Source organism: Phocoena sinus, chromosome 2 (genome assembly GCF_008692025.1).
Source record: "Phocoena sinus isolate mPhoSin1 chromosome 2, mPhoSin1.pri, whole genome shotgun sequence".
In the NCBI taxonomy this organism is placed as follows: domain Eukaryota; kingdom Metazoa; phylum Chordata; class Mammalia; order Artiodactyla; family Phocoenidae; genus Phocoena; species Phocoena sinus.
This window is the reverse complement of record NC_045764.1, coordinates 143,314,674-143,340,960: the sequence shown is the minus strand read 5'-3', so window position 1 is coordinate 143,340,960 and position 26,287 is coordinate 143,314,674. Positions and strand designations below refer to the sequence as shown.

Sequence of the window (26,287 nt, the reverse complement as noted above, 5' to 3'; positions counted from 1 at the left end):
CCCCTTGTGTGTGGGAGTTCTTTTTATAGTTACACAATTGAGTAAAATTAACTCACAGAGGAATCAGACCTATAATGCTGGCTGAATTATTCCTATGTCACAACCAGGTTGACTAATCATCCTCTTTCATACCTCCTTCTATGCATATCATTATATATTTTCATATATATTTTTTCTTTTAAAATGTATTATAAATATATCTTGCTTTAGGTCAGAGACAGGGAGAACTACCTCTGTTGTGGTCAATATTCTAAAAAGGATACTTCACTGCTTTAAACTGAGTTCAGTAAACTTAAAGCTTCCTTGTCTAGAATTGCTTAAGTCTTTTGTGGAAATACAAAGAACTGAGGTCAGTGATGCTAAAGTCTTTGGTCATGAAATCTTAAATAAAAGCCTAGCGCTTATAAAATAATGCTCCTAAGAAGGCAGAATCCTTTCTATTCAAAGGTTATAGTTTTTCCATTGTTAACTGAACAATATTGGGGATTACAGGGAATTCTAGAATATTTGAATCTGCCTTTCAGTAGCTAGTACTGTACCAAGTGTGAATTTGTAATGTGTTCATGTCATGCATTTTATAAGCAAAGATGAATCATAAATGGTAGTCTTGCAAATGTTATCTTCTATTGGTATTCCTCTCCCAAGAAACCAAAGTAAGGTATTTATAATCGGTGGAGCACTTGCTCCTTAAAGGCCTTGCTTGCAGATAGGAGCTGAAAATAGTAGATACGCTAAAAGGCAGACCAGAGACAATAGAAAATTCACCTGTAGTCAAAATAGATTAAACAAACAAACAATACACTTTACACATCTAGGCACTTACTTTAGAAGAATAATTTTCATACTGATTTGAGAGGTACTTTGCTATAATGGAATGAACAGTAGACTAGGAGTCAAGAATCCTAGGTTCTAGTTGTTTTTAATCATAACAATTTTCCTAACTCTAAGAACATTATTATACCTCTTTGGTCCTAAATTCCTTTGTCTTTAAAGTAAGAGAGACTACCTCATCTCCAAGTTACCTTCTTATTGTAATATTATAAGTATTTAATATATTATATGGTAACATTCCTTCACAGAGTTACCCTATATGTATGACCTTGAGAGCATCACTACCAGCACTTCTGTATACATGATTTATTCTTAGTTTTCTGGATTATTGTTGAACCTTCACAGACATATAAAAAGTAATTTTAGAGATCCTACAGTAGCAAACTGCCTCATAGATTCAGTGGTTCTGGATCTCTCTTAGGAAACATGGGCTTTCCTCTACAGGCTTCTATAATTGTAGGTGTCAGAGTATTTGCAGAGGCAAAATATTTGGGATTTCAGAGAACTGTGAAGGCCTTTCAGTCCTCCTCACCCCTATGAAATTCAATAGTTAGAGGTGCATCTAGTTGAAATCAAAATGAACTATGAAGGTTTGCTCATTAAAATGCAAACATCCTCGGAAAAGATAACATTTAAAGTATAGTGAGAATGAGTTTCTAATCTTTTTTCTGGGGAGAAATTGCTTATCTTGAGTAAGAGAATTACAGGCCACATTTGACTCAAAACTCAATTTATAGTGATTCACATTTAGATCACTCAGCTTTTTATACCCATGTTGTTTATTAGGGCACTTATGAGAGACAGTGATCAAATATGTCAGTCATTGCTATTACAAAATGAATGAACAAAGTGCTATGGGAACATGGAGGAAGGATACTTAACCCAGCTAGGGAAAGGGAGAAGTGGACACCAGAAATGTCTTCATGGAGGAGAGCTTCTTAAGCTTAATCTTAAAAAACATGTACTGGCAAAATGGGGAGATGTTGGTCAAAGGGTACAAACTTTCATTTATAAGATGAATAAATTCTGGGTATCTAAAGTACAGCATGGTGACTGTATTGTCACAATGCTGTATTGTATACTTGAAATTTGCTAAAAGAGTAAATCTTAAGTATTTTCACCATACATACACATACACAGAGTAACTCTAAAGTGATGGATGTATTAATTAGCTTGATTATGGTAATTATTTCACAATGTATATATATATTAAATCATCATGTTGTATACCCTAAATATACACAATTTTAATTTATTAATTATGCCTCAATAAAGTCAGAAAAAAAAGAATACATAGTGGCCAATTATAAAGGGCCCTATATGACATATCAAGGAATTTGAATTTTATCTGGAGGTTATGAGGAATACTACTGAAGAGTTATATGCAGGAATGTTAATATCAAATTTTGAACAGATAACTTTGGTATGAAATTGGAAAATGGATGTAAAGATGCTAATTGGGGGAGGGAAGCCTTTACAATAATCCAGGAAGTTAATAATAAAGACCTAAATTAAAATCATAGCAGTGGGGATGGCAAACAAGGGACAGATTCAAGAGGACGTAGAGGAAATGAGTATTGTAGAAGTAAAGAAAATAAGTTTAATATTGGTCATGTTAAATTTACTAGCAGCAGGTATACATTTGTCGTAAGAGTTTGGAGCTCAGGCAAGGTCTGGGCAAAGATACAGATTTAGAAATCACTTAATAGTTGGTACTTGAAACAATTGGCATGTATGAGGTTATCTGAAGTGAACGTGTAAGATCTGAAAAGGGTCAGAGACAAACACTCTAAAGAAAGTTCATATTCAAGGAATTGACAAAGGAAGGCAAGCTTACAAAAGAGCCAGTAAAGGAGAAAATGTACCACATTGTTTATCTGTCCCTCTCCTGCACTACACAGTGAGATGCATGGGGTGGGGTTTTATTTTATTCATCTTTGCATTATCTGGACTTAACATAGTACCTGGAATTTAGATTTTTAATAGATAATTGTTAAACAAATCGAATTGTTTCTATATATGGTGTTGTTTTCTAAACAACTAATTAAAGTGCCTAGGAGGTTTAATTATAATGCTCTTTTGCATTACAAATTGAGTTTGATCCAACTCAAAGGTTGAATGCAAACCTAACTATTATTTTTCATCATCATGCATGGAAACACTTGACAAGAAGTTAACCGTCCATGAAGAGTTTGCTTACTTATGAGTGACAACTGATTTGATGAACAAATGAAGGGGAAACAAGCACATGAAAGGAAAAGAGAATCCACCTGACAGTATTATTTTTTTTCTAGAGGAGAAATAGAAATGGCCATTTCCAGTTCTGCTTTTTCCTTAAAAGGACTGGAATTTCTGTCTAAATGTGACTTGGCATCACAGTGAGATTTTTCTAAGGACTGATGTTAAGAGAAACTACCCTGATATTACAAGAGGCCAGGGATGGTTAACTTATTTTTATAACATGTAAATTTTTTCAACTTAATTTTACATTCATATTTTCTGAAGATGTCTTAGTGTTGCTTGACATAAAAATATCTAAATATCTGTACTTAATAATAGAAAGAAACCTATTTCATTAAAATTGATTTCTGAAATTATGTAGTTAATTCCTAACTCCCCACTCTAGTCAGTTTTATTATCTTTATTTCCTTTAATGAGGAATAAAACAAAAACAAAAGAAAAGGTTTAAACCTAATGATAACATATCTAAAAGAATGTAAGTCAAAGATGTAGGATAGGTGTAAGTTATGTAAAAATAATTTTTGTCTAAGTCGCGTCAGGGATCAAAGAGCTAGAATTTGGCATTTAATATTTCACTAATTTTAGGCCTTTTAATTTTCACATAATTTGTTACTTTATCTACTATTGTTTTTTATATTTCAACACTGGAAGAAGAGCACTATTATGTAGTAAAAATAAGCATGTTAAGTCTTTTTTTTTTTCTTTTTTGGCCGTGCCACGCATCTTGCGGGATATTAGCTCCCGGAGCAGGGATTGAAGCCGGGCCACTGCCATGAAAGCGCCAAGCCCTAACCACTGGACTGCAAAGGAATTCCCAAGAATGTTAAGTCTTGAGCCTTAATCCTATTCCTTTTCTGCTGTTCTATCTGAGTTTGAGTTTTCTTGTAGAAAAATTATGGTGTCTGTATAGATGCTCTCTAATGTTCATTGAAATTTGAGTATTTTATGATCTGTGAATAAAGTCCTTTATTTGTAAAAGCAATCCTTTTGTATTGTTTTTATCTGTATAACAAAAACAATTAAGAAACTACATTTTATTCAGATTGCACCTGAACTGAATTTTTAGAAAGGGAAGTAGTTGATTAAAAACTGAAAACACTGGAGAAAACTACCCTTCCATTATCTTTCCACAAGCTGGTCTCAATGTACTACTAAACTAAGAGCAGAAAATGAGAAGATATATGAAGCAGAAAAACTGAGATCAGACTGGTTGCTCAGTGATCCATAGATAAATTAACGTAGTATTTACATTTTACATTTAAAAACATGATTTCCACAAATGAAAATAATTACGAGACACATTAGTTATCTCCCATTTCTGTCAGAAAGGACATAAGGCAGACTCACAGTCAACTGTTTTTCTCACTCAGGGCTGACAGCCCTTTCTTTAGAGTACTGGTATTTTGATGAACAGGAGAAACACTGTTGACTTTTTCCTTTTTTCTTTATGTAAAGGAAGCTTTATGGGTATTTTACTCTGTATACCATTAAGATTGATCTTAGAGTTGAGTAGAAATAAGAAGCAAAAAGCAAGATGATGATAATTGCAGTAATAATAACATTTCTCTTTCAGGAAAACTGTGTATTAGTGTTAGATGAATCTTATTTGGAAAAAAAATGAAAATAAAAGGCAATGGGCAAATATAACAGTACCTCGGTAGTTGATGATTTCTGTCCCAAGCACCGGAGTCATCTCCAGGACTGTGATAAAGGCTTTGTCCATAGATGTTAGAGGAAAAGGAGACATGCGGTGTCTTCTAGCCACCTTGGTGATATCAACAGCACTGTGACCTAAACAGGAAGATAATTAACTAAGAATATGATGCTGAAACACTGATTAAAAAGTGGGAAAGGCTTATAAATATCAACAATTCTCAATTTCATGTGTCCAGAAATGAAGATTACAAGGTAAGAAACTTTTTCCTGCTTCCAAAAATATAGCCTGCTTTGGTGGAACATTAAATCAAGTTAGTAATGTTACATCATGTGTCAAAAGTTGATGAAATTTAATGATGATATTGGCTAATCTTTTTTGTTGTTTGTTGTTGTTGTGTTTTTTTTGCGGTATGCGGGCCTCTCACTGCTGTGGCCCCTCCCGCCGCGGAGCACAGGCTCCGGACGCGCCAGCCCAGCGGCCATGGCCCACGGGCCCAGCCGCTCCGCGGCATGTGGGATCCTCCTGGACCGGGGCACGAACCCGCGTCCCCTGCATTGGCAGGCGGACCCCCAACCACTGCGCCACCAGAGAAGCCGTGGCTAATCCTTTTTGAGTGCTTAACTATGTGCCATGGCACTATTCTAATTAATCTTCACAACAACCTAAAGGGAGCCATCATTATTATCCTTTATTACAGATGAGGAAAAAGAGGTTTACATATCTTGGCCTAAATCGCAAAGCTAGAAACTGAAGAGCCAGGATTCAAACCTAGGTAGCCAGGCTTTAGAGTCCATGTCCTTAACTACTATACTGAAGTTTGAACACTTAATGAGCTAGTTAGTGAAGTGAAATATACAAACTTGAATTTATTCAGAATTTCATAGGAAATTTTCTTTCTTCTAAAAACATAGAAAAATATTATTATTTACTCACTCCCCATGTAACCTTATCTAGTCCCCTGGCATTAATACCACCCATACACTAAACTCCCTAATTTTATATCTCCAACCCCAACCCCTACCTTCACCTCTAGACTTATATGTCATCCAAATAGCTGGTGGATAACAGTGTATATCTACAAGCTTAATAAATCATCACATATGCACTTGAATGTGCAACAGGCAATTCAAACTTAACACGCTCAAAATCAAACTCTTGATTCCCCACCCTCCTAACCTACCTGCACGATGTCTTATTCTCTTGCAATTTGCATCTCAGTAAATAGAAACTCTACTCACTCAGTTATTAATCCAAAACCTTGGTGACATCTTTGATTCTTCTAGTTTCGTCAGGACCATATCTAAACTACCATTAAAATGTCTCTAGAATCTGATCATTACTCACCATCTCTACAATTATTACAATAATTGGAACCATCAATTATTTCCTGGGAAATTGAATAGTGTCCTAACTTGTCTCCTTCCTTCTATCCTTGTCCCATTACAGTTTATTCTCCACACAGTAGTTACAATGCTCCTTTTAAACTGTAAGTTGAATTGTGCTAATCTCTGCTCACAACTCTCCATGACTTTCCATTTCATTCAGAGTAAAATCTTTGCTATGGCCCTCAAAGCCCAACATATTATAGCCTACACTGTTCTCTTCTCCTATCATTTCACCCTTATTCAATGTGCTCTAGCCAAACTGGTTCCTTGCCTGAGAATGTCAAATACATCTTTCTTTAGGGTCTTCATACTTGCCATTTCCTCTACTTGGACCATTCTTCCCCAGATATTATGGTTCCATTCATCCCTCATTTCTTTCAGGTCTTTGCTAAAGGATCACCTAATCAGAGGCCTTTGTTAAACATCCTACATAGAATATTACCTACCATCACTCTCTATTCTCCTTACCCTACTTTATTTTTCTTCATGGGAAAAAAAAAATATATATATACATATATATACACATATATATTGATATTTATATACCTATAATATATATTTATACTTATTTGTTTATAACCTTCTTAGTAGAATGTAAGCTCCATGACAGCAGCAACTTTGTCTTTTTTATTCACTGTTGTCATCCCCAAAACCTAGAACAGTATCTGGCACATATTAGGCAATAAAAAATAAATAGTTGTTGACTTAATAAATGAATAATTTAATGACAAAAAGGAAATTCTTAGAGCACAATAAACAACTTGGCCCATGCATAAACAACTTGGCCCAAAGGGTAAACATAAAAGGAGTAACTGCAAACACTGTTGCTTGGCTATTGTAACTGATATCCACAATTCCCTTCTTCCGTAGCCACCTTTCAGCTAAGACTGGCCATATGATATAGTTCTGGTCAGTGAGATGTAGGAAGAAGTTCCTGGGGCAGGCTTCCTACTACAAATAAAAAGGTAAAGAGATAAAGCTTTAAGAGGCGAGCATGGTTAGATATTGGGAGGTGCCATAGCCATTTTTCAACCATGAGGTTAGAAACCCACACATAAGTATTGGAAACACGAGAATAAAAAGAGGCAGAGTCTCTGATGACAATACTGAGCTGCTGTACAAGCCCTGGACTGCCTGCCTCCAGACTTTTTATATGTGAGACAAATAAGCTCCTATTTCTTTAATCCACTTTATAATGATTGTATATATTCCCCTGCAGTCTGTAAGTTCCTGGTCACTGCAATTTATTAAATTTAGTCCTCCTACCCAAACCCCAGCAGCTGCTTCAGGCATATTCACTGAACTGACTTACAGGAACTGTCCCAAAGAGTTTTCATTCTAAGACAAATGACATTGTCATAAGTAGTCAAAGAAAAAGACATACAATATGCTTATACTTATTTCTCACCCATGGGTAATCACAAAATTACAAAATTTTCAAAGCTTGAAGGACCTTAGAAATTATTTAGTGCTAAATATGAAAATTTTTTTCTACTTTAAGGTGAACACTTAAAGAAGGATTATGTATGATTTATCATTTACCTATAATTGAAACATAAATTTATTCATAACTCACTTTCACTACAGTCCCTGCCACGTCATTAAATATCAATAAATACATATTGTCACAACCAGTGTAACTGAAGAGAATGATAGATAGGTGTTTCTATAGACCCTTTTATTCGGGTTTATAGATCTCAGATCTGATCTTTTCTAAGATATTCTTTACTTTCTTTATGGTGAAAATTGTGTACAATCTTACAAAAGCTGTGCTTTTAAAATGTTTGGTTTCTGAGGAGAAAATTGCACTTTATTAGAAAGCAAGTTTGACTATCAATGACACACACGTCCATTCAAAAAATATTTATTGAGTGCATTTTATGAGCCAGGCACAGTTACACCCTTGGTATACAAAGAGTAAGATACACCCTGCCATGAAGAATGTTTCAGCTCAGCAGAAAGGAAAGACATGTAAGTGAATAAAAAAATAAGGGCAGGAGGACAGTAAACAAATGGATGGTTCTCTAACTATAGAGATTGATATTTTTTTAAATTGGAAATTGCATACCAATTTCCCCCAGCCTGGAAAAATCTTTCCTGTCTTTAAGATAATTTTGTACCTTGTTTATATCTTTCTTATGGCAACTACCACTTTCTATCTAATGTTATAGACATTTAAATATTTGCCTTACCTATGCTAGTCTATCATAAACTCCTTGAAGGCAGAACCTGTATCTTATTAATCTGTGTACCCTTTGCTACTTTTAGAGCAATGCTTTCCTTATACTAACAGTAGGTACTGAATAAACGAGGTATGAATGAATAGCAAATCCTTCAAACAAAGCTGAAAGTTGGGAAGGAAGATTCAAAGTGGCACCTCCTGTTCTGCCCTTTGCATCTCTAGGTCCTTTCATATTTATAAACTCTCTGTCACAAAGTGACAGATAAATAATCCAGATTGCTAGATAAATAATCCAAACTTTGATGCTAATGGGTTAATATTGGTCCCTCACTAAACTATTTGCATGTTATCACAGAGGCTTTCTGGATATAAAATAAATTAACTGAAAGAAATGTCTCAAAGGAGGAGTATTTTAATTCTCTGGCACATTAGCAGATACGTGTGTGTGTGTATGTGTATGTGTGTGTTCTCAACAAGTGTTCACTGAGGACCTTCTATGTGCCAAGTGGCTTCTTCCCACTCAAGACCCACCCACGGTCACATAGTAGAAATAGTCAGCTACTTCACCAATAAAGAAGGGCTAACTTAGTTGTGTAAATATGAGAAAAACAGTATTGTTACCTTCTACACACAAGAATAAAATGATATAGATAACAGCTGCTCTTTTTAAAAACTGAAGTATAATTTACAATGTTGTGTTAGTTTCAAGTATACAGCTAAGAATATATGTATATATATATTCTATTTCAGATTCTTTTCCATTATAGGTTATTACAAGATACTGAGTATAGTTCCCTGTGCTATAGAGTAGGTCCTTGTTGTTTACCTATTTTATATACAGTACTGTGTATATGTTAACCCCAAACTCCCAATTTATTTCCCCCCTGCCACTATCCCTTTTGCTAACTATAAGTTTGTTTTCTATGTCTGTGAGTCTATTTCTGTTCTGTAAATAAGTTTATTTGTATAATATTTTTAGATTCCACAAATAAGTGATAACATGATATTTGTTTTTGTCTGGCTTACTTCACTTAGTATAATCATCTCTTGGTCCATCCATGTTGCTGCAAATGGCATTATTTCATTCTTTTTTATGGCCGAATAGTATTCCATTATACACACACACACACACACACACACACACACACACACAACATCTTCTTTATCCATTCATCTGTTGATGAACATTTAGGTTGCTTCCATGTCTTTGCTATTGTAAACAGTGCTGCAATGAACACTGGAGCACATGTATCTTTTTGAATTAAGAGTTTTCTCTAGATATACGCCCAGAAGTGGGATTGCAGGATTATATGGTAACTCTTATTTTTAGTTTTTTTAAGGAACTTCCATACTGTTCTCCACAGTGGCTGCACCAATTTACATTCCTACCAACAGTGTAGCTGGGTCCCTTTTTCTCCACACCCTCTCCAGCATTTATTATTTGTAGGCTTTTTAATCATGGCCATTCTGACTGGTGTGAGGCAATACCTCATTGTAGTTTTGATTTGCATTTCTCTAATAATTAATAGCTGCTCCTTTTATGTAAATAGAATTCATATATAACGTTAACATACCAAGTTCTGTTGTATCCCTCACCACATATAGGATGACTACGTGACCACATAAGATTCCATGTAACAAAAGACTGTAGCTAACATAAGTTTGAAAACCATTGATCTAGGTGATGCAGTGCTCTCATGTTCAGATCAAAAGTGGATAAGCCATGCTTGAGGGACAGCACCAGGGACACACACACACAGAGCCACTGGCAGCTGGAGGCACAGGCTGAGGATGCACAGCACTCACATGTATAGCTCAGGGGCTCTTATGCAGGCCTCCCATGGGCTGGCATGGTGAGGCCCATTTTTAGAAGGCATACATTTCCAAAATGAATCTGGTAAGCAAATAGTTATGTTTCCTTCTTTTGTTTCCATAAAAAAAAAATTTCAACTATTTTTTGATGTTGACACCAGTGACTGACAAGAAGCTTTAAAATGAAAGCTTCACGAAATTTAAGAATAGTTGCCTCTGACTTCTCCTATTTTGCAAGTTAAAACCCCAAAGCACTTCTAACAGTCCTGGGCCACTGAAGAACTGACTCAGACAGGAAAAAGCACCATGAAATGTTCTCCCCGACACCCCAGCCCTCTTCTTGATTCTGAGCTCAGCACAGAAATCTGATAGAAGAGAAAAAAACTGGGGAAAAAAAAGTATGCACTCTTGTCTCTGAAGGCCAGATGGGTTATAGCCTAGCAGCCAGTTTTCATTGAGTGGTCCATAAATCCATTTACAAAGAAGTAGGAAAGGGAGGAGAGAATAATTTTTAAAAAGAAAGAAGGTTATAACAAAAGGAAGTTGGGGTTTTGGACAGAGAAAATATCCAAAATTTGGATACAGTTTTTCCTATAAAGCAAAAGCTATTTCCCGGCCACAAACATATCCTGATGACTACCTTACAAATGAATACCAACAGTCACAAAGATAATCTGTGACTGTACTAGCTCCATTCAATGTAGGTAAACTACTGGGTTGGCCAAAAAGTTCCTTTGGTTTTTAAGTAAAAATAAAAGACATACTTTTCATTTTCACCAAGAACTTTATTGAACTACGTATTCACTGTTTTGTTCCACAACCTTCTGCCATTATTCAGGCAACTTCATAATTCCTTCGTCCCAAAACTTTTATCTTTTTGAGCAAAGAACTGTTCCAGGTGCCTTTTACAGTCTTCCAGAGAATTGAAATATTTTTCATTAAGAGAATTTTGTAAAGACCGAAATAAATGGAAATCTGAAGGTGCAATGTCTGGTGAATATGGCAGATGAATCAGAACCTCCCAGCCAAGCCGTAACAGTTTTTGCCTGGTCATCAAAGGAATATGTGGTCTTGCGTTATCCTGATGGAAGATTATGCATTTTCTGTTGACTAAATCTGGAGGCTTTTCATCGAGTGCTGCTTTCAGTGGGTCTAACTGGGAGCAGTACTTGTTGGAATTAATCGTTAGGTTTTCTGGGAAAAGCTCATAATAGAGGACTCCCACCATATACACAACATCACCTTCTTTGGATGAAGACCGGCCTTTGGTGTGGTTGGTGGTGGTTCATTTAGCTTGCCCCACCATCTCTTCCATTACACATTATTGAACAATATCCACTTTTCATAGCCTGTCACAATTTGTTTTAAAAATGAAATGTTTTTGCTATGTTTAAGTAGAGAATTGTGTGAGGAAATACGGTCAAGAAGGTTTTATTTGCTTAATTTACGTGGAACCCAAACACCAAAGTGATTAACATAACCAAGCTTGTGCAAATGATTTTCAATGCTTGATTTGGATATTTTGAGTATGTTGGCTATCTCCCACATGGTATGATGTTGATTGTTCTCAATGAAAGTCTCGATTTGATTGCTATCAAGTTCAGGTGGTCGACCCAACCTTGGAGCATCGTCCAGCGAGAAATCTCCAGCGCAAAACTTCTCAAACCACTTTTGACATGTTCCATCAGTCACAGCACCTTCTCCATACACTGCACAAATCTGTTTTTGGGTCTCAGTTGCGTTTTTACCTTTCTTGAAATAAAAAAGCCTAATATGCCAAAAATGTTGTTTTCTTCCACCTTCAATATTAAAATGGCTACACAAAAATTCATTAATTTTGATGTCTTTTTTTAAATGCATGCTGATAATGACAGCTGTCACAATACAATCTAACAAAATTGTTTCAAATGAAGTTAAAGACAACTAAGCCCTCCTAGAGCCATCTTACGGAAAAAAACGAACTAACATTTTGGTCAACCCAATAAAAAACAAAACAAAACTAACAAACATGGAAATATGTGTCCTACTGAGATTATTGTGTTCAAAGAAATATTTACTTAAACTTATAATAGTTTATAAAAATATATCTTTATTGAAGTATAACTGCTTCACAATACTGTGTTAGTTTCTACTGTACAACAAAGTGAATCAGCCATATGTGTACACATGGCCCCGTATCCCCTCCCTGTTGAGCCTCCCTCCCATCCTCCCTATGCCACCCCTCTAGGTCATCGCAAAGCATCAAGCCGATCTCCCTGTGCTATGCTGCTGCTCCCCACCAGCCAACTATTTTACATTTGGTAGTGTATATATGTCGATGCTACTCTCACTTCGCCTCAGCTTCGCCCTCCCACCCCATGTTCTCAAGTCCATTTTCTATGTCTACCTCTATTGCTGCCCTGAAACTAGGTTCATTGGTACCATTTTTTTTTAGATTCCATATATATGTGTTAACATACGGTATTTGTTTTTCTCTTTCTGACTTACTAAACTCCGTATGACAGACCCTAGGTCCATCCACCTCACTACAAATAACTCAATTTCGTTTCCTTTAATGGCTGAGTAATATTCCATTGTATATATGCACCACATCTTCTTTATCCATTCATCTGTCAATGGAAATTTAGATTGGTTCCATGTCCTGGCTATTGTAAATAGTGCTGCAGTGAATATTGTGGTACATGTCTCTTTTTGAATGATGGTTTTCTCAGGGTATATGCCCAGTAGTGGGATTGCTGGGTCATACGGTAGTTCTATTTTTAGTTTTTTAAGGAACCTCCATACTGTTTTCCATAGTGGTTGTATCAATTTACATTCCCACCAACAGTGCAGGGGGGTTCCCTTTTCACCACACCCTTTCCAGCATTTACTGTTCCTAGATTTTTTGATAATGGCCATTCTGACTGGCATGAGGTGATACTTCATTGTAGTTTTGATTTGCATTTCTCTAATAATTAGTGATGTTGAGCATCTTTTCATGTGTCTCTTCGCCACCCATATGTCTGCCTTGGTGAAAAGTCTATTTAGTTCTTCTGCCCATTTTTTTTTTTTTTTTTGGTGGTACGCGGGCCTCTCACTGTTGTGGCCTCTCCCATTGTGGAGCACAGGCTCCAGACGCGCAGGCTCAGTGGCCATGGCTCACGGGCCTAGCCGCTCCACGGCATGTGGGATCTTCCCAGACCGGGGCACAAACCCGTGTCCCCTGCATCGGCAGGCGGGACTCTCAACCACTGTGCCACCAGGGAAGCCCTTTCTGCCCATTTTTTAACTGGATTGTTTGTTTTTTTGATATTGAGCTCCACGAGCTGTTTGAATATTTTGGAGATTAATCCTTTGTCTGTTGTTTCATTTGCAAATATTTTCTCCCATTCTGAGGGTTGCCTTTTCCTCTTGTTTATGGTTTCCTTTGCTATGCAAAAGCTTTTAAGTTTAATTAAGTCCCATTTGTTTATTTTTGTGTTTATTTCTGTTACTCTAGGAGGTGGGTCTAAAAAGATCTTGCTGTGGTTTATGTCAAAGAGTGTTTTTCCTACGTTTTCCACTAAGAGTTTTATAGTGTCTGGTCTTACATTTAAGTCTTTAATCCATTTGGAGTTTATTTTTGTGTATGGTGTTAGACAGTGTTCTAATTTCATTCTTTTACATGTAGCTTTCCAGTTTTCCCACTTACTGAGGAGGCTGTCTTTTCTCCACTGTACGTTCTTGTCTCTTTTGTCATAAATTAGGTGTCCATATGTGCATGGGTTTCTTTCTGAGCATTCTATTCTGTACCATTGATCTATATTACTGTTTTTGTGCCAGTACCATAGTGTCTTGATTACTGTGGCTTTGTGGTATAGTTTGAAGGCAGGGAGCCTGATTCCTCCAACTGCATTTTTCTTTCTCAAGATTCCTTTGGCTATTCGGGGTCTTTTGTGTTTCCATACGAATTGTAAAATTTTTTGTTCTAAAACTGTGAAGAATGCCATTGGTAGTTTGATAGGGATTGCATTGAACCTGTAGATTGCTTTCGGTAGTATAGTCATTTTCACGGTATTGATTCTCCCAATCCAAGAACATAGTATATTTCTCCACCTGTTTATGTCATCTTTGATTTCTTTCATCAGTGTTTATAGTTTTGAGTACAAGTCTTTCGCCTCCTTAGGCAGGTTTATTCCTAGGTATTTTATTCTTTTTGTTGCAATGGTAAATGGAGTGTTTCCTTAATTTCTTTCTGATTTTTCGTTGTTGGTGTATAGAAATACCAGAGATTTCTGTGCATTAATTTTGTATCCTGCAACTTTACCAGATTCACTCATTAGTTCTTGTAGTTTTCTGGTGGCATCTTTTGGAATGTCTATCATTGGCAAACACTGACAATTTTACTTCTTTTTTTCCAATTTGTATTCCTTTTACTGCTTTTTCTTCTCTGACTGCTGTGGCTATGACTTCCAAAACTCTGTTGAATAAGAGTGGTGAGAGTGGACATCCTTGTCTTGTTGCTGATATTAATGGAAACGCTTTCAGTTTTTCACAATTGAGTATGTTGCTTGCTGTGGGTTTGTCACATATGGCCTTTATTATGTTGAGGTAGGTTTCCTCTATGCCCATTTTCTGGAGTGCTTTTATCATAAATGGGTGTTGAATTTTGTCAAAAGCTTTTTCTGCATCTATTAAGATGATCGTATGGTTTTTATTCCTTAATTTGTTAATGTGGTGTATCACATTGATTGATTTGTGTATATTGAAGAATCCTTGCATCCCTGGGATAAAGCCCACTTGATCATGGTGTAAGATTCTTTTAACGTGCTGTTGGATTCTGTTTGCTAGTATTTTGTTCACGATTTTTGCATCTATGTTCATCAGTGATATTGTTCTATAATTTTCTTTTTTTGTGATACCTTTTTCTGGTTTTGGTATCAGGGTGATGGTGGCTTCATAGAATGAATTTGGGAGTGTTTCTCCCTCTGCAATTTTTTGGAAGACTTTGAGGATTGGTGTTAGCTCTTCTATAAATGTTTGATAGAATTCGCCTGTGAAGCCATCTGGTCCTGGACTTTTGTTTGTTGGATGATTTTTAATTATGGTTTCAATTTCAGTGCTTGTGATAGGTCTGTTTATATTTTCTAATTCTTCCTGGTTCGATCTTGGAAAATTGTACCTTTCCAAGAATTTGTCCATTTTTTCATGGTTGTCAATTTTATTGGCATATAGTTGTTTGTAGTAGTTTCTTATAATCCTCTGTATTTCTGCAGTGTCAGTTGTGATTGTTCCTTTTTCATTTCTAATTTTATTGATTTGCATCCTCTCCATTTTTTTTTTAAACATCTTTATTGGAGTACAACTGCTTTACAATGGTGTGCTAGTTTCTCTCCCTTTTTTCTTGATGAATCTGGCTAAGGGTTTATCAATTTTGTTTACCTTCTCAAAGGACCAGCTTTTAGTTTTATTGACCTTGCTATTGTTTTCTTCATTTCTACTTCATTCATTTCTGCTCTGATCTTTATGATTTCTTTCCTTCTACTGACTTTGGGTTTTCTTTGTTCTTTTTTCTCTAGTTGTTTTAAGTGTAGGGTTAGATTGTTTATTTGAGATTTTTCTTGTTTCTTGAGGTGAGATTGTATTGCTAGAAACTTCCCCCTTAGAACTGCTTTTGCTGTGTCTCATAGGTTTTGTGTTTCCATTGTCATTTGTTTCTATGTGTTTTTAAATTTCTTCTTTGATTTCTTCAGTGATCTCTTGGTTATTTATTAGTGCACTGTTTAGCCTCCATGTATTTGTGTTTTTTACAGTTTTTTTTGCTGTAATTGATTTCCAATCTCATAGCACTGTGGTCAGAAAAGATGCTTGATACAATTTTAATTTTCTTAAATTTTCTGAGGCTTGATTTGTGACCCAAGATGTGATCTATGCTGGAGAATGTTCCATGTGCACTTGAGAAGAAAGTGTATTCTGCCACTTTTGGGTGGAATGTTCTATAAATATCAATTAGATCTATTTGGTCTATTGTGTCATTTAAAGCTTGTGTTTCCTCATTTATTTTCTGTTTGGATGATCTGTCCATTGGTGTAGTGGGGTGTTAAAAGTCTCCTACTATAATTGTGTTACTATCAGTTTCTCCTTTCATGGCTGTTAGCATTTGCCTTATGTATTGAGGTGCTCCTATGTTGGGTGCATAAACATTTATAATTGCCATATCTTCTTCTTGGATTGATCCTTTGATCATTATGTAGTGTCCTTCCTTATCTCTTGTAACAGTCTTTATTTTAAAGTCTATTTTATTTGATACTACTCCAGCTTTTTTTTTGTTTTTGCTTTTCTTTTTGCGGTACGCGGGCCTCTCACTGTTGTGGCCTCTCCCGTTGCGGAGCACAGGCTCCGGATGCGCAGGCTCAGCGGCCATGGATCATGGGCCCAGCCGCTCCGCGGCATGTGGGATCTTCCTGCACTGGGGCACGAACACGTGTCCCCTGCATCGGCAGGCGGACTCTCAACCACTGTGCCACCAGGGAAGCCTCCAGCTTTTTTTTTTGATTTCCATTTGCATGGAATACTTTTTCCATACCCTCACTTCCAGTCTGTATATGTCTGTAGGTCTGAAGTGGGTCTCCTGTAGACAGCACATATATGGGTCTTGATTTTTTGCATTCAGCCAGTCTGTGTCTTTTGGTTGGGGCACTTTATCCATTTACATTCAAGGTTATTATCGATATGTATGTTCCTATTACCATTTTCTTAATTGCTTTGGGTTTGTTTTTGTGGGTCTTTTTCTTCTCTTGTGTTTCCTGCTTAGAGAAGTTTCTTTAGCATTTGTTGTAAAGGTGGTTTGGTAGTGCTGGATTCTCTTAGCTTTTCCTTGTCTGAAAAGCTTTTGACTTCTCCATTGAATCTGAATGAGACCCTTGCTGGGTAGAGTCATCTTGGTTGTAGGTTTTTCTCTTTCATCACTTTAAGCATATCCTGCCACTCCCTTCTGGCCTGCAGAGTTTCCGCTGTAAAATCAGCTGATAACTTTATGGGGATTCCTTTGTATGTTATTTTTTGTTCTTCCCTTGCTGCTTTTAATAATTTTTCTTTGAATTTGTTAGTTTGATTAATATGTGTCTTGGTGTGTTTTTTTCTAGGTTTTATCCTGTATGGGACTCTCTGTGCTTCCTGGACTTGGGTGACTACTTCCTTTCCCATGTTAGGAAGTTTTCCACTATAATCTCTGCAAATATTTTCTCAGACTCTTTCTTTTCCTCTTTATCTTCTGGGACCCCTATAATGTGAATGTTGGTGCGTTTAGAGTTGTCCCAGAGGTCTCTGAGATTGTCTTCAATTATTTTCATTCTTTTTTCTTTATTCTGCCCCTTGGCAGTTATTTCCACTATTTTGTCTTCCAGCTCACTTATTCGTTCTTCTGCCTTATTGTTATTGATTCCTTCTAGTGTATTTTTCATTTCAGTTATTGTGTTTTTCATCTCTGTTTGTTTGTTCTTTAGTTCTTCTAGATCTTTGTTAAACATTTCTTGTATTTTCTCAATCTGGGCCTCCATTCTACTTCCAAGATTCTGGATCATCTTTACTATCATTACTCTGAATTATTTTTCAGGTAGATTGCCTATTTCCTCTTCATTTATTTGGTCTTGGTGGTTTTTACTTTGCTCCTTCATCTGTGACATATTTTTTGCCGTCTCTCTCTCTCTCTCTCTTTTTTTTTTAATGAGTGGGATTGTGTTCCTGTCTTTCTGGTTGTTTGGCCTGAGGCTTCCAACACTGCAGTTTGTAGGCTATTGGGTAGAGCTGGGTCTTGGTGCTGAGATGAGGAACTCCATGAGACCTCACTCCAATGAATATTCCTGGAGGTCTGAGGCTCTCTGTTAGTCCAGTGGTTCGGACTCAGCGTTCCCACTGCAGGAGCTTCTGCCTGACCCCAGGCTCGTGAACCAAGATCCCGCAAGCCGCTGGTTTGCTTTGGGCTTCCTCCCATCTCCTTGGGCATCAGAGTCTCCCATCAGCGGTGAGCAGGTGCCCTAGTGGTGGGGGGACGCTCTAGATAATTTTTTGATGTGTTCATGGGGGGAGGTGAGCTCCATGTCCTCCTACTCCACCATCTTGAGCTGATCAAATCTAAACTTATAACAGTTTAGCTGGTGATGTATGGTAATGATAATTTGTAGGTAGACTGGCTACTTTGAGAAAAATAAACTACAAAGTACTTTAGGATATGGGATCTTTATATGGGAGTAAGGATGGTGATGGGGAGTAGAAGTCTAGACATCTTCCCTACTCATAGATGTCCGATCTAAGCAAAGAGTAACAGGCTGAATTATTATAACATCTAAATTGACAGCATTCTTATATGATGGGTTTAATTTTCTGAAGTAGATTTTCAGGATTAAAGCAATTCTAAATTAGCCACAGATTGATGATCTAGAGGTTTCTCTAATAAGCCTAGGTTTCCATTAGTAAAACTTAACTTGTCTCTTTTATATTTTCCTGTGTTTAGGTCCAGACATGGGGTTGATTATATGTGAGTTCAGAATCTTTGCAGGTAAAGTACTCAAAATATTATTGAGATTTCCTATTTTCCATGCAGCATTTATAATCACTAAGAAGACTATATATGATGTTCACTGAAGATTGCCATCATCAAAGACATATTTAAATACTAATGGCAATGTCTATGACGTACAAGGCCTTCAAAGGGACAAAAAAGTACAAATGGATTCCTTTCTACTGAGTAAACCAGGGATCTTTGTTATACAGCAGTAATCTTTTTCTTATGGCATGGCCATCTTAAATGAAGCTGTTCATACCAATGGAATGACTTTTTCCCACTTCAAATGCATCCTTTTTAACCTGCCAATTCTTAATATACAACGTTTCATCTTGGCTTGAAAATCCATTTTTTAAATTAGAAGTAAATGAAAATTGAGAGAATCAAAAAAAAAAAAAGAAGTAAATGAAGAAAAGATGCTTTCAGGTGACAGAGTATAATAGAAACAAGATGTTCATGCAGGTTTTTCTTGATTGAATTCAAAACCTCAAGAGAAAAGTTTATTCTTCAAAACAATCGATAAAAGAGTTCTCCAAACTACTTAAAGTGTAAATCATTATTCATTCCTTAGATACAGAAAATCTCACGGGAGAGACCTGGTCTGCCTTATTAATATTACTGCCTCTATTTCCCATTGTATTTGAAGCTTGAATTTCTTATATTTCTACTTCCTGGATCTTTCTGAACACAAACCATCGAAGACAATGAATAACTTTCCTAGGAAGCTTAAAAAGCAAAGGTGATAGTAATTTATTCAGGTTAAATAGCTAGGGCCTTTGGTAATTCAAAGAATGTGTGGTTCAGATATACAAAGCATTTAGTCTTTCATATAAACCTCAAATTAAGAGAAATCAGGTCCAAAGCTCTAGGGAAACTGTGGCAATAGTAGCATTTGTAGGCTCGGGTCTACAGGGCATTTTGTATATCTGAAAATAATTTCTTATATTGTTTTCAATTTAATAGCCTTTTTCTACTTGATTATTCAATGTTTTTCTACTTGTTTTTTCAAGATAATGAATAATATATCTGACAAAACCTAAAAACCATGGCTGAGGGGATTGTGTTATTAGGATATGAACAGATAATACAATCAATTTAATAAAATAAAAATTAAAATCCATGAGCATATACTAATAAAGTAATGATTAAATAAAATTCTTCATTATAGCAGAATATCAACTGATAAATGAAAAGAAGGAATTAGAAAGTCACCACTTGGCAACTATCATAGTAATAATTGGTTCATGCAAAAATCATCAATGGATACTAAAACTAGAAGCTGAAAAACCTCAAGAAAAACAACATATTTATATAGTCTCAACATATATCCCCACAAGACTCTTATTAACCACAACAGTAATTTTACAGTGGAGAAATCTGACAGACACCACTTTAACCAAATGATCAAAGTTAATACCACTAGTAATGGGACAAAATGACATTATGAAATTCCTAATATAATGTACTAAGAAGGACACAAAATCAGGTATGAGGTATTACTGTCAAAAATCCATAATCTGAACCAAGTCATCAGGAAACATCAGAAAAGTCTAAATTTGAGGGATAGCCTACAAAATAACTCTCCTATACTCTTTGAAAATGTCAAGGCCATGAAAGACAAAGAAAAATTGAAGAATTGTTCCAGATACAAGAGCCTAAAGACACATGATATCTAAAAGTTATGCATGATTCTGGATTGGATCCCAGATTAGAAGAAGAGAATGCTTTTTCCTTTTGGCTGTAAAGAACATTATTAGAAAAATTGGCAAAATGTAATTTGAATAAGATTACATAATAGCATTATGGCAAGGTTCATTTCCTGATTTTGGTAATTGTACTGTGGTTAGGTAAGAATATATATATTTTTTTCTTTTGTTCCTTTTTTTTTTTTTTATAAAAGGACATATACATTTGAAGTATTAAGGGGTAAAAGGCATCATGTCTGCAATTTACTCATAAGCAGTTCAGGAAAATACGTATATTAATATGTAGAGAGAAATGATAAAGCAAATGTGGCAAAATGCTAACACTTGGGGGAATTTGGGTGAAAGATATACAGGAACTGTTTGTACCATTCTTGTAGCTTTTCTAAAGTTTGAAATCGCTTCAAAATAAAAAAAATTAAAGAAGCTTTTTTCAACAGTCCCTTCATTATGAAGCAATGCATGACCATTCTATTTTTTTCTGCACTGAGGCACTAGGAAATACTTTATCACAGGATTCTCATTGCATATTGTATTTACTACATATCTTACAGTAATTATACTTTTTTATATACATGTCTGTTTTCTTAACTAGATTAACAGCTCTTTGAGAAAGGAAAACATGTTTTAAGTCAAGGCCCAACAATACTGTGCACACAGCGGTCACATAGAAAATTTCTGATGAATGAGTTTCTAAATGCTTGATTTTAATCAGTCTAGAATACATAAATTGCCAAAGAAGATGGGCTGTAGAGATATATACATATTCTATTCTATATATATAGAAATATATATATAGAATAGAATTATATATATATATAGAATTATATATATATATATATATATTCTATATATATAGAAATACAATCAAACCCTATACTGGTCATTAATTTCAATGTTCTTTTTATTAGAACTGCCCCCCTTTTAAAGACAACTGCAGACATTTGCTAACAATGAAGTGAAAACTAGGTATTCCTCTCTTTTCTCTACCTTTTTGTTAAAAAGTAGTGAGTCACTGTAGTAGGGAAAAGAAAAAGGAGAGTAAAAACTATGATAATTATCACTTTTAGCTGAGGTCAAATAATCAGGGAAATGGAAAATTAGCTTTGTTCAATGCATGTACTACTTAGCTTGAAGATTAAATGATAACACTGTAAGCAACACTGTAAATAAATCCTTATAGGTTCTTTTTGAGATCTAGAAGTTTATCTACAGAAAAATTATAAGTCCAAAAGGAGGAAAAAGTAATTCATTTCCCATGGTCAGGTATGAACTATCTTGGCAGCTGTCTTCCTTTGGCTTTTATTTTAAATTTGTCACATCAGGTAAGTTAAATATAGAAAACTAAAAGTAAATAGGTAAAAGAACTGACAGAACAGCGTAAACAGAGAGGAAGTGAAAAAAATGGTATTAGAAGATATAATGATTAAAGAGAACAGTTAAAGTAACACTAAAAAAGGATAAAATTATTTTAAAAAACTTTAAGTGTAGGAATCAAGTGCCAATATTCCTAACAAAGGAAGCAAAGCCTTTTGAGTTGAGGTGGTTTCAGATGACCAACAGTAGTTTTTCATGACTGTGTTTATAGGGCTGGATTTCACAACGAGGTATTCTTAAGGATGAGGGCTCTTGAGGAAGCTCTCAAATCGGGATCCCTGGGTTCTTGCCCTTACTAGCAGTGCTAGTGCTTTATATACATTAAGAATTGTGGGTACTGGTTATAGCCATTACGGCAAAAGACCAGCTTTCAGACACAATCTTCCCCTTTTCTGCCCCCATCTTTCTTCAGATCTTTCTCTTTGCTTACACTATTGGTAATTACTTTTTGCTTTGCTGTTATGCTGGTTCAGGAATATAAACCTCAGAGCTTGGTTTATATTTCCTTGGTTCATTCCTGTCCTACTATCTGATTTCTGGTTTGGTGCACTTTGGGTCTCTGAACTCTAGCTGCCTTTGTTAGGCTGCTAGGACCCCCCTTTTAATCTTCAGTAGTCAAAAAAGCTGACTGAGAATTCTCTTATTCCCCAAAGAGGCTGTCAAGATTCAATTTCAGACATACATATATATCACAGTCTTTAGGCAAGTAGTAGATGTTAATTTGTATGGCTGAGAAAGGAAATCTTAGAACAGGTGATCATAGAGAATGAAGCAAATGTGAAGACTGAGTTAGTGTCATTGGTGAAAACAAATCTAGTTTTTAAGGTATTTTGCACAATATGTAGATAAAAACTATGTGGTTTACTGTATATTTATTGGCCACTTGATATGATCTAGGTCTTTCCATAGGCCTAAAAAGTAGGGTTAATTCACTACTAATTCTGCTGATATAAATGCCGTACATTAAAAAAAAGTGTGAATCATAGTATGACTTTAGCTGTAGAAATAAAGTACAATCCAAGGTATATACTGGAAGAAAATAATTATATGTGTTAGTAGTTGTTATGTTTAAGTAGTAGGATGAAAGTGATTTTTTTCCCTACTTTTATTATTCAGATTCTTTTTTTAAATTTTATTTATTTATTTATGTTTGGCTGTGTTGGGTCTTCGTTTCTGTGCGTGGGCTTTCTCTAGTTGTGGCGAATGGGGGCCAATCTTCATCGCGGTGCGCAGGCCTCTCAGTGTCGCGGCCTCTCTTTTTGCAGAGCACAAGCTCCAGACGCGCAGGCTCAGTAGTTGTGGCTCACGGGCCTAGTTGCTCCGCTGCATGCGGGATCTTCCCAGACCAGGGCTCAAACCTGTGTTCCCTGCATTGGCAGGCAGACTCTCAACCACTGTGCCACCAGGGAAGCCCTTATTATTCAGATTGTTGACTGATTCTACAATACTCAAAAATATTTAATAAATGCTTTTTAATTTGAAATTATTATTTTCTTAGTCAAACCTAGTCAATATCTTCCAAACTCATGGTCCAAATTCTAGGGTTATAGGGAAATTTTTCAACAGCATCTGATTTAATTGCACTTTTAACTATTAAAAGTTTCCTACTGTTCTAAGGATAAAGTTCAGGCTGCCTAGAGTAATGTGTTAGGCCTTTCATGATCTGTTCTTTCTCTTCAATTTCATCTCTCTTTGCTCTTACACATACCCTTCTTCTAGCTATAGCAAACAATAATTTCTAGTACACAGCACAATTTTGTCACACATCTGTATCAACTCTCCTTCTTCTTGCAGTCCAACTAGCAAATACTTGCTTATTTTTTAAGACTATGAAAATAAGGTATGGATTATATCAATATATGGTATTCTAATTCTTATGTTGCTCAAGTTAGAAATTGGGGGTCATTCTTGACTTCCTTAACTTCCACATCCAGTTTCTAATCCTGTCAATTGTGATTCCTTAATATTTCAAAAATCCTGCTTTATTTTTCTATTACTATTGCTTCAGCTTTCATTCAAGCTCTCATCAGATTCCTGGTTCTGATCTCACCCTGACTCAATTCATTCTCCACATAGTAGTAGACATTATTTCAAAAGCTCAAACTTGATCTTGTCATTTCCATGTTTAAATTCCTTTATTGGTCTTTACAATAAGGTCCAAACCCATTAGGATGGCAATTAGGATGTCTGTCTGCAAAAATTATATGGCCAATTGGAGGCCATCATCTGGTAGCTTCTTCAGCCTCTTTTTTCCCTCATTCCCTCCCTTCTCCTCCTCAAACCATACCTCCTCCTCTATCTGCATGTCAAACTGCCTGGACCATGGTAACCTCTCCATAAATGTTAACCACTTGCATTAATATTATTTTTTATAGAGCCATCGACTGAGATAAATAGCCTTAAATTCAGGTAGTGAGAACAGTTTGAATAAGGCCGCTCCATCTGTTCCTTCTCATCACTGTCACTCTTCTCTACCCTGCTCTGTGCCTTCAAGGAGCTAGTGTTTATGAATAGGACCAATGGTTTCCCTGTCCCTGTGGCTTCTGCTTGAGTTCAGCCAATGGGAAGTATTGCAGGAGAGTGGTGAGCAGGAGAACAGTACAGAACTAAGGTATTTCTTCCCCTTGGCCTCCTGTTAGTGGGAGCTAAGACCAGAACAGTAACTAAAACCAGACTGTGGAGGCCTCTGAATGCTAGGCTTTGAACTTTATCATGTAAGCCGATGGAAAACCATTTACATAATTTTATCATGTAAGCCAATATTTTAATGTTGTTAAGCATGGGTGTGATGCCTATAAATATTTCTTGTAGAAAACAAATTCTACCACAAAGAGGTTAAAAGATTAGCTCAAAGTCAAATGTCTTAATAGACAGTAGGTCAAGATGAAAAGACCAAATCTCCAGCTTTTGTCTGGTGTGCTTCCTCCTATCTTACACTAGGGGAACTTTCTTTGTCAACTTCATTTACTAAATATAAATTGAATACTCTCTCTATATAAGGCTGTTTATTAAGCATTAGGGAGTGATGTTAAGGTAAATTAGATGGGATTCCAGTTTCCATAATCTCATGGAACACACAAATCAGGCTGTGTTTTAAGTAAAAAAAAAAAAAAAAAAAAAAACCTGTAAATACTTATGTTTTAATGTAAAAGCAAAATACTATGTATGATAACACAGAAAAGGGAATAACTAATTCTGATGGAACAACCTGCAAAACTTCATAGAGGTGGTAACAATTGCTTTGATCTTTAAACAATAAGAAAAAGGAAGGAACATTTGAAACAGAGTGAACAAAAAAAGAGAGAGAGAATTCTCATTTTAGAGAATGAGAAATTGCATAATGAGGTTAGAGGTTGGATGGACAGGATGAAATATAAGACATAAACTGGTCAATTCAGTTAGGACAAATTTTGAAGATGCTTATAGTACTGTGGAAAATAGAGAACTATTCAAGACTTTTTACAGTGAAGTGATACATAAAAATGTAATTCTTGACTAATGGTAGATTGTAAGGAAGAGAGACTACAGACAGGCAGAGCAGTTAGTATGCTACTGCAATCATAAAGCTAAAAGACAATGAAGCCCAGAATACAACAGAAATTGGATAAAGGATATTTAGAAGAGCCATAACAAAGGGTTCTATGAGTGATTGTGCTTTGGGAAGGAGAAGGTAAATATTATAGTGAAATTTCAAGTTTGGTTATTAGGGTGGGTGAGAGTATCATTAACTAAGAGAGCAATATAGAAACAATTTGGATGGAAGGGTACTAAATTTGGTTACTGATGAGGGAAATGTGAGATGTCAGTAGGACATCAAGGGGTGATTCCAGTATGCAACAGCAAGGAGTATCTGGAGTTTGGGAGAGCAGGTAGGCCTATATTTAAGCATCAGTAGTATACACCTAGTAAATCCAATAATACACACTTTTTTTTTTTACACTTTTAACAATTTATAAGTGTACAGTATAGTCTTATTAGCTGTATGCACATTGTGTACAACAGACCTCTAGAACATTTTCATCTTGTGTGACTGGAACTCTGTACTTATGGAACAATGATGCCCCATATTTCCTCCTTCCTCCAGCCCCTGGCAACCACCATTCTACTTTGTTTATATGAGTTGATTACTTTAGATATCTCAGATAAGTCTAATCATGCAGTATTTGCCTTTTTGTGACTGGCTTATTTCATTTAGCATAATGACTCAAGGTTCACTGGTGTGGTAGCATATGACAGATTTCCTTGTCTTTAAATGCTAAATAATATTCCATTGTATGTATATATTCATTCCTCTGTTGATGAACATTTAGGTTGCTTCCACATCCTGTCTATTGTGAATAATGCTGCAATGAACACAGATGTGCAAATATCTCTTTGAGATCTTGTTTTTTAAAAAAATTTTATTTATTTATTTTGGGCTGCACTGGGTCTTCATTGCTGCATGTGGCTTTTCTCTAGTTGCAGTGAGCGGGGGCTACTCTTTGTTGAGGTGCGCAGGCTTCTTACTGCTGTGGCTTCCCTTGTTGCAGAGCACGGGCTCCAGGCATGTGGGCTTCAGTAGTTGTGGCATGCGGCCTC

The 26,287-nt window shown here is 36.0% G+C and overlaps 1 protein-coding gene across 5 annotated transcripts in view; it reads right to left on the bottom strand.

The window, feature by feature from the left end:
• GPHN (gephyrin) overlaps positions 1–26,287 on the bottom strand; it is a 636,104-nt gene that overhangs the window by 117,031 nt on the left and 492,786 nt on the right. For all 5 annotated transcript variants that reach the window (XM_032623646.1, XM_032623644.1, XM_032623643.1 and 2 more), the window contains one exon: positions 4,726–4,863. In XM_032623646.1, the coding sequence (XP_032479537.1) occupies positions 4,726–4,863 (138 nt within the window). The remainder of the gene's footprint in view (positions 1–4,725; positions 4,864–26,287) is intronic.